At 36.1% G+C, this 8,860-nt stretch overlaps 1 protein-coding gene across 1 annotated transcript; it reads right to left on the bottom strand.

The window, feature by feature from the left end:
- Window positions 1–1,666: 1,666 nt before the first annotated feature.
- LOC309478618 (heat shock 70 kDa protein 12A-like) lies at window positions 1,667–5,537 on the bottom strand. The gene is made up of 2 exons (XM_082142232.1): window positions 5,332–5,537; window positions 1,667–3,605 (listed from the first exon to the last, which is right to left on the bottom strand). Exons 1-2 carry the CDS (start codon window positions 5,426–5,428, stop codon window positions 2,572–2,574), a joined length of 1,131 nt encoding a protein of 376 aa, XP_081998358.1. The 5' UTR covers window positions 5,429–5,537; the 3' UTR covers window positions 1,667–2,571.
- Between the last annotated feature and the right edge of the window lie 3,323 nt (window positions 5,538–8,860).

Raw genomic sequence — 8,860 nt, 5'->3', positions numbered from 1 at the left:
ATTGCTATACTGAGTAAACATCGACTGAATGTTGAAATAAAATGTAGGCTATTTGTATAAGCAACGTATTAAACTGCAAATTAACAATATGCCCTAATATTTCATGAAAACAACGTTACAGTCAGACGAAATATGAAAGACAACATTTTGTTGACTAGATTTGGGTACAGTTTTTACTGTAGAATATACTGCCACATCAAATAAGCTTTTGTTTAGCAATTTCTATATATAAAATACTATTTTTGTCAAAAATAAAGTCCTCAACTAAGATGTTAGCTGTTCCAATGTTGGTTATATTCAAACTAATGAATACATAGATAAAATGTAGGCCTATAATCTTTTTTTTTTACAAAGAAAGAGTACACTTGAAATATTGTTGAAATTGTAATTATTGTTGTAATTGTAACCGTTTTAATAAAATAGCAAAACATATTTACAAGATAGATGTAAGCAAAATCTTAAATGGTCAATATAAGTCTTCTTCTAAATATATCTTTTGTCCTTGCATTGTGGCTCAGTCAGTGTCACACCTCAGCCCATCATTATGCAGAGTGGGTGTATTCTAAGGTGTAAACCACTCCTCGTTCACGCCCCCCTCGCATATTGGCTTTCCAAGCAAAACCTGTTTTACATCAATTTAAATCAATGTATGGTTTTATGTGAACGATAAAGCAAGACTATTTTCACATAATTTTGAAGAAAAAACTATAGGCGACGACATCCATTAGTCAAAAGTCTTATTGCCACATATTTAGTATGTGTTTTGTGGCCTTATTTCAAAAACTTTAATTTTTAGTTTTTTCGATAACCACGCATAAACATTATTCTCTCAAAAATGAAAACATGTACATACATGTGGCTCACATATTATTGTAGTCCTGTTTGTGCTATATAGAGTGAATTTACACCTTTGCCATTAATATGTTTATAAGCAACTGAAAAAAGCACAAATGTCAGAGCATGTCAGAACACCCCCAGGGCCCAAAAAAACGCTCAGACTCCAGAGGGTTAAAAGATTAATATTACACTTTTACTCCACTCACCACCATCGAGTGTTTGTATTAATTTCCGACCATGATCTAATGTGGATTTTAGTCATATAATGTTGTTGAAATATATAATGTATAGCCTTTTATACACAGTTAATCACTACACCTGCTTGGCAGGCATCCATTATTGATATGAAAGTCGCACCAGTCACATGAAAATCACACACAAACCATATACTATCATAATCATGAGTTTATTAGCTTCTGGTTTCAGGTGTAGAATTGTTTCTTTAGCTTTGTTCTTCACAGGACGAGGAAGTGTACAGGACAGCATCATGCAGAAGGGCAGGGAATATGGTCACACTGACTCACGTAAGATGATTGACAGCCCTGCAGCGAATGAGAGAGCGCTGAGATCATAACTGACGCAAATCAGGAAGAGGAGAGACAGAGCTCACTGTGTTCGCTGTTTGAGCTCTTCAGATCGAAAATGAATAGAAATGGTATTGATTAAATATTTTGCAAACATATCAAACAAATAAATCAATATTTCTTCCAATATGTGCACTTTTGGACTAAGAGCCCTAATGGATGCTGTTCAGTTCAGCTGTAGCAACACAAATAGCAGACATAAATGAATGTACATGTTTTTATTCTATTCAAAATACAAAACATTACAGATTGATTATTTTGCACATAACTTAATGTTACTGCAACCTAGTTTTATTTTAAATAGTGGTCAAATATCAAAGCTGGAGTCTTAAACCATTCTAATGATGCTCAGTTTGCCCAGATCAAGTAAGAGTGTGATGTTTTAACGTCTAGTGAATGTTCAACAATAATAATATGGGGCCGTCTGCTATCTATGTACATAAAGGGGTTACTGCAGCACTTTCTTTGCTGCCATCCTGGAGCTGTGATTTTAACAGCAACAACACTCATCTCTTGCATGTAATGTTAATATATTGTATTCCACGCACAGAGCACTGATACAAACTACTACACATGATTCATTGTCAGTTTAAGTATATTTAATTATTTTATTCTGTGGTTATCATTATATGTGTATGAGACTTATAAGGACAACTGTATCTAGGGACATGAAGATCAATAATATACCATGTCTCCAACTAAAGAACAAGAACAATTCTGTTTCTACAAAATAAAACATTGATTATACATAATTAACATGATTGTATAACGATCAAATTAATGATTATAAAACAAGTACATAAGGTATTTAGGCTAAATGAGTAGACATTGTTCCTGACATGGGTCAAACCTCAGTCACCTTTCCGATTCCAAATAGAGGCATTGCCTGTAATAAAAATACCAGAATAGATATACACATATTTCAAGGAAACTATGATTACTTCATAACTTCAATACTTAATTCATTATAATAAAAGAGAAGGGAATTGTAAATCCACCCCTTCAATATAATTTACCATAGACATGAAACCACAAGACTTTTAACTGCAGTATTTTAGAAAGTATGATTATTGTGGATTTATGTCGAGTAATAATTTGCATTTTGCCTGCTAGTGCTATGTTGAGTTGTCTTTACTGAACACATGTAAAGCTACTTGCTCATGAAGTCAAGTTTGACTGATTTAGTTTCAAAAGATTCCTTATCAGTTGCCGTTGCCTTCATTTCAGTAGAGCCAAACTTTACTTCTAACCTGACCCGACGACTCATGCCCTTGTTAGCATTTCCCATACCAACTGAGAGAGATCCAATATGATCCACCTGATATTCATCCACAAACATGACATCTCGTCTTTCAGTGCTGTAAAATTTGAAATTCATTGATTCTTGATCGGGCTCTACTGGACCACGGGTGAATTCTCGAGACTCATTGCAGAGGACCGACTCTCCTTTGCTAACAAGCTTTTCAAAGATGACATTGCAGTACTCCTGTCCTAGGCTGTTCACTAATTTACTCTTGCCTTTGTGAATTCTTTCATCAAAGGTCTTACATGTACAAAAACCATATGTTAGAGTACTGATGCGTGACTTCACCACTGTAGGTTTTTTTCCATACATGATTGCTCCCTTTAATACTGCTACCTGGGGTTCATCAGGGCAGATAATTTTGTGTCTAGAGCCAAAGTGCTTCTGCATAAATTTAAGCAGAGTTGGACTTTGAGAATATCCTCCAACTAATAGCATGTACTCGATGCTCAACTCTGTGTTTTTCACAATCTTTTTAATGCTGGTTTCAATTGCCCTGAGACTGTTTTCAAAAAATCTTCTCAATTGTTGCTCTTCGATCATGATTGTACCATCTTCCCATTTTGCTCCACAGACACCTTCAAAGTAACTTTCCATGCTCTGTTTTTTACTGGCAAGTTCCTTCAAATTTAATGGACACCAAATTACCACGTCTGAGTCGAAAGATTTTAAATTAGCAATGTCAAACTTCAATTTAAGTAGTTCAGTGGGCTGTTCTTGCTCAAATCTATCAAATATTTCCTCAGAGAATATATCTTTTAGAAATGAGATGATGTTCCCATCTACTCTCTGTCCACCCATGTCATTTCCTGATGCAGCATGCAGTTCCTTCAGAATGCCTTCCTCCACCACCTCGTGCACTGTTATGTCAATAGTACCACCTGCAAAATATTTTGAAATTCATCTATAAAGTATTTACATTCATATTCAAGAGTCAATAATTGTACATATTTTTTATACACAATATACACATCTATCAAAACTAAGCTGTAAAAATGGATTTGTAGATGTTATAATGGACTACAAGTTTTGTCTTCTGCCACATGTGCTCTGCTTTTCTGCATTGTCTTTTCATATTTTGCACTGCTTTTGAGTTTCTCCAAAGTGCTTTTTGTCTGGCACTCTTTTTATTTAAGAAAATTATTTATTTGAAAATAATTTTCATATTGTATATTTTTCATATTGATATTGATATTTATATTGCAAGTATGGTAAATAGTGGTAAAATGTACCAACAATCAATTTAAATGTCAACAATTTTGGCACATCAAAAAACGCAGGTGTTTGATCTGCATTACAGGGGATGCATTATCTCATCATTTCTGCATTATCTCATCCAGGGGATAAGTTGATCCTTAAGTTGATCACATAGCGCTGAAAAGAATTTCTCCCTGAAGTCGGAGGGCAAGCGCTGGACAAGTCTTGTTCTGCAGCATAATGCTAATCTATTACGCCGCATTATTCTTACGTTGCATCAAACGGGCTGCTTCAAGGATATTGACAGGCAAGTGCGTCAGTACGTAGCCGAAATATGAAATAAAGGCCTCGCTGGTGGATATGTTCAGCTCTTTGATGATTTCCTGTGCCTTCAGCTGGTAGCCTGGGTTTCCCCATGCTGCCTTGTGCACAGCGTGATTTTATTCACGCTGCTAGGCAGCCTGGACACCATGGACCAGATTTTCCCCTCAAAAAGGGAACCAATCACAGAACGGGGAGGGAGCAGCAAGACGATGACGACATCTATGCGACACACCGAAGCAGTTTGTTTATATCTATGGATCCAACATGGCATCAGACGCGAAGTTACCTTTCGATGCAGCCTTAGATAGTGTTCTAAGTAGTTTAGAACGCAAGTTTATTTCGTCTTCTTCCTCGTCGAATTTCTGTCACTCTACATACGTCATCTGGTATAACTGAAACGATTGGCTATGAGCTACGTACAGGCGCATTTGATAGACATTCGTAGCGCCCAATAAACGGCTCTGGGCATTCGTAAACCACGCCTCAAATACGAGAAAATGAACATGTGGTTCCCAGACCACGTCTCAATGAGAGTGAGACGAGGTCTGACGTTAGCCAGGCTATTCAGCTGGATGGAAATGCCTTCAGCTCTGGTTATGGGCAACCCCTCATTTCTTTTTTACGTACTGACACACTTTCCTGTCAATTTCGTTGAAGCGGACTTTTAGGGCTGCTGTAAGCTTTTCTTTGACTGTTAGTATTTTGAGACCGTCTTTTTGGGCACACCATCTTCTAACATTACACTCTGACACACTGTATTATATTCAGAGCAATACAGTACTATGATTTTGTTTGTTGTTACAGTTTAAAGAACTAAAGAATGACAGATTACCTAACAGAAGCACGTGAGTGCAAGGTGGCAGTTATTTACTGTGCAACAATAACAGGTACAAGATACAATAGGATTTGATGTGATAGTAACAGTAGAGGAATTTTATTCTCAACTTCTCTAAATATAACAACCTCTTTAAAACCAAGCAAATCTTATTACAAAGTAACTTTGGAAAAGCTTAATGCATATAATTAACATAACTGTTTCATTCTGAACTGTGAAAAGAAAAAAAAAATCTAAAATTGAGAGTGTACCTCCACAATCCACAACCATGTACTGGGTTCCAGGACTCTGTTTCAGTTCATCTGTACTGAACTCCTCAGCTATGAAGCCTTCCTTCGGTAGATGCATACAGAAAACAGATGCAGCCTCAGGCTCCAGGGCAAAGATGAGCCGCTCAGGCTCAGACTCTGTCACAAGACCTGCCTGAAAAGAGAAACAGTTAAGATCAGTGTCTGTTAAAACACTAAAAAACTTTATTCAGGAACAACAAAATGAATACTTGAAATCTGTATGGTTGGTAGTACTGAAAAAATCCAAGAAATGGCATACCCAAACTAAAATAGATACAGCTCATGAAGCCATTGCACTACAAGCATAAGCATTGTTTCATTTCAAAAGCAGACACTTGGCAGTTTAACGTAAAGTCAGAGTTAATGGTACCACTTTATAATAAGTATACAGCAATAAAATACTCATCATTTGCAAACTTTTATAAGGTTATAACCAATTCATTGTTAATATATTGTAGCCTCTAATTTTTTTATATATTAAGTAAGGGATAATGCACATCCTGCTGGTTGTTTTCTCAAAATAACCCCCGACAGGGGGATGAGGACACCGACGCGAAGCGATGGTTACCCGGGTTATGCTGCTTATTACACGGCTACTTGCCACATCAGTAAATAATTAGACACGAAATATTGATCTGAGTTGAAATATGTTACTAGCTCTTTAAACGCAAAGTTTCCGCGGAGAGAGCAGTTTCAGTGGCGAGATCCAACTAGACGGACATATAAGAGATACGGTATACAGTCATAACACTTATTACTCAGCATTTCACCACATAAATAATTATGGAGATAAGAGATATTGATTTCAGATTAAACTGTTATAAAATCCTGCCTCTTTGTATTTTATAATCCAACAGTGTACAAAACAATAGTCACAAAATGGCCGCCACTGCGTTTGTATGAAACGAGAGAGAGCGAGTCCACGATACTGGATGGCATAATTAAATAACTGTACACAAAAGATTGATACGACTGAGTTTTAATATTTTATTAGCTCACCAAAAGCAAAACTTCCACGAGAAACACCCGTTCCTAGCGAGTGTATAGCGCTGCTGACTTGGTGACCCGAATGAGCCTCTGTTTCAGTTCTCAGTGGTTATCTGGGAATAATAAACTGCTTGATGTGTGATTGAACAATCAGAATCGAGTATTCCACAGAGCCGTGTAATAATAGGCTATATACAGACAGTGACTTATTTATTCATTGTCATTCATTCATAGTTCTTTATTCATTAATTACATTCTCATCTTTTCTGTGACCTAATGTAAAGTGAGTAAATAACTACTTATGGTAAATAAATTGTTAACAAGACATTGAAAAACATTGGTCCAGTTTCACAGACAGGGTTTAGATTAGGCAAGGATTAGACATTAGTTTAATTAGGACATTTAAGTAGCTTTTAGCTTTTTTGCCCTTGAAAAAAAACATTACTGGTGTGCATCTTAAGACAAAACAATGGCACTGACATCATTTAAGATAGTATTTCATTCAGTTAAAACATCTCAAACATGCATTGTAATCTAGGACTAATTTAAACCTTGTCTGTGAAGCCAAGGGATTATCTAACTCTACATACGAGCTAATTAAACAATAATAATTGTATTAATATATTAACAACGTAGAACTACAATATATAAACAAAATAATAACAATCTACAGGCTTATTGTTCTGTAGTTACCTGGTTTGGTTTTGTCTCCCTTTTTGTGGATCGGTATTATGTTTGCAATTCTCCAGTCTGTCGCTACAACCCCTGTGTCAACAGACTGTTGCATGATCTTGGTTAGCGGTTTGGAAATAACTTCTTTCATTTCTTTGAGTACTATTGGGAGGATCTCATCCGGCCCAGGGGATTTGTTTATTTTAAGAGCTCCTAGTCCCTTTAACACTGTTATGCTAAAGTTATTTAAAACTGGATAGGAACAGGTCGACATGTGGGGCATGATGTCCATATCCTCCTTTGTAAAAATTTGTGAAAAATAATCATTAAATATATTTGCTATTTTTTTCCATATATGATGTTGCCATTTATATCTCAGGCATTTTACTTCCTCCTTGGACGTTCTTTTGCTGTTATAATATTGGAGAAATGGGTTTTAGCCCCCTTGGCAATGTTCATTTCTATCTCTGTTGGCCTTTCTAACTTCCTTTTTGACTTGCATTTGCAGTTTCAAGCACTCTGTGTACTTTGTTTTAATAGTTCAATTAAATATATTCAGAGAAAAAAGGCACTTTACAGTGTGTTTAAAAAGGGACCAAAAACATTTTGGCCATTTTGTTTTAGATTTTGATTTGTCTACTTTTGGGATGTATTTGTTTTGCTCCTCTAGTACTACATTTTTTTTATAGCCATCCTTTCTCTGTGAATGGTTGGTTTGTTTGCTCTAAATTACTCCAATCTACTTCTGTTAGTCTTTGTTTCATTCCTCACTGGTAAATCCATCTGTCACATGTGAACTGGAGGATGATGGGAAATGTAGTTCTGAGAGGTCCATGCGGGTACATGTGAAGCCATCTTGAGGCAGGAATGCAATTTAGAAGTTTAAAAAAGTGGTCAAAATATAAATAAATAAAACCATACACACACCTTACGTAAACAGTTTTATCATTAATATTCTGAACAGCAGCTACGCTAATTATTTCCCATCTGCTTTTCTGTTGTTATCTCGGGACGCTGGTCCTGAGGTAAATAGTTCGTCAGCTCCAGTTTGTATCCGGCCTCTCATGGAGACTTCAGATGGCCCAACACCTGTGATGAGACGACTCGACGCCTGTGAAGAGACAACTCAATGCCAGTGATGTTATGCCCTAAATTAATACATGATTAATCTAACTTTTTCTAACATGTTTCTTTAACATTCTATTTCTAACATTTTTTCTATGTACATTTATGAAATGCACTTTCTGTAAAGCTGCTTTGGAACAATGTGTATTGTGAAAAGCGCTATACAAATAAATTTGAATTGAATTGAATTGAATTGAATTGAATTGAATTGAATTGAATTGAATTATCAACACATGGGAACGTAACACAATAAAAAGGTCCTTATGTACCCTTTAAGAACTTACTGAACATAAACATAAGAATCTTTGAACAAGATGCAGTCATGGGGCCCATCAGAGCTCTTCTGGTTCAGAGTAAGTGATTGATCTCAAAAGCTTGTCTAGCTGGATCTGCCTAAACAACATGACTAGGTAGTTGTTCCATACCCTCTGTATGAAGAAGTGACTCTGTTTTTAATGAAGTCCACAGAGTCAAGTTGTAACCCAAAGCGAAATAGGGTTCCTGTTTATTAACATTGCTTCACAGGCCACATACAGTATCCTTCATTCTTCTGAGAAATGACAGAGGCGATTTTAGTATTTTACATAACTTCATAGAAATATAAAGCGGCAAATGATTCAACTAAATAGCTAGACATTGCTTGTTGACAATGCAGTAGCTATGTTGTCCTAATAATTAGTCACAAACATGGGTTATGTTTACAGGA

The sequence above is a fragment of the Leuciscus leuciscus genome (assembly GCF_965113295.1).
Source record: "Leuciscus leuciscus genome assembly, chromosome: 17".
Classification (NCBI taxonomy): domain Eukaryota; kingdom Metazoa; phylum Chordata; class Actinopteri; order Cypriniformes; family Leuciscidae; genus Leuciscus; species Leuciscus leuciscus.
Note: the sequence above shows the minus strand (reverse complement) of the source record. Positions and strands in the feature narration are given on the sequence as shown.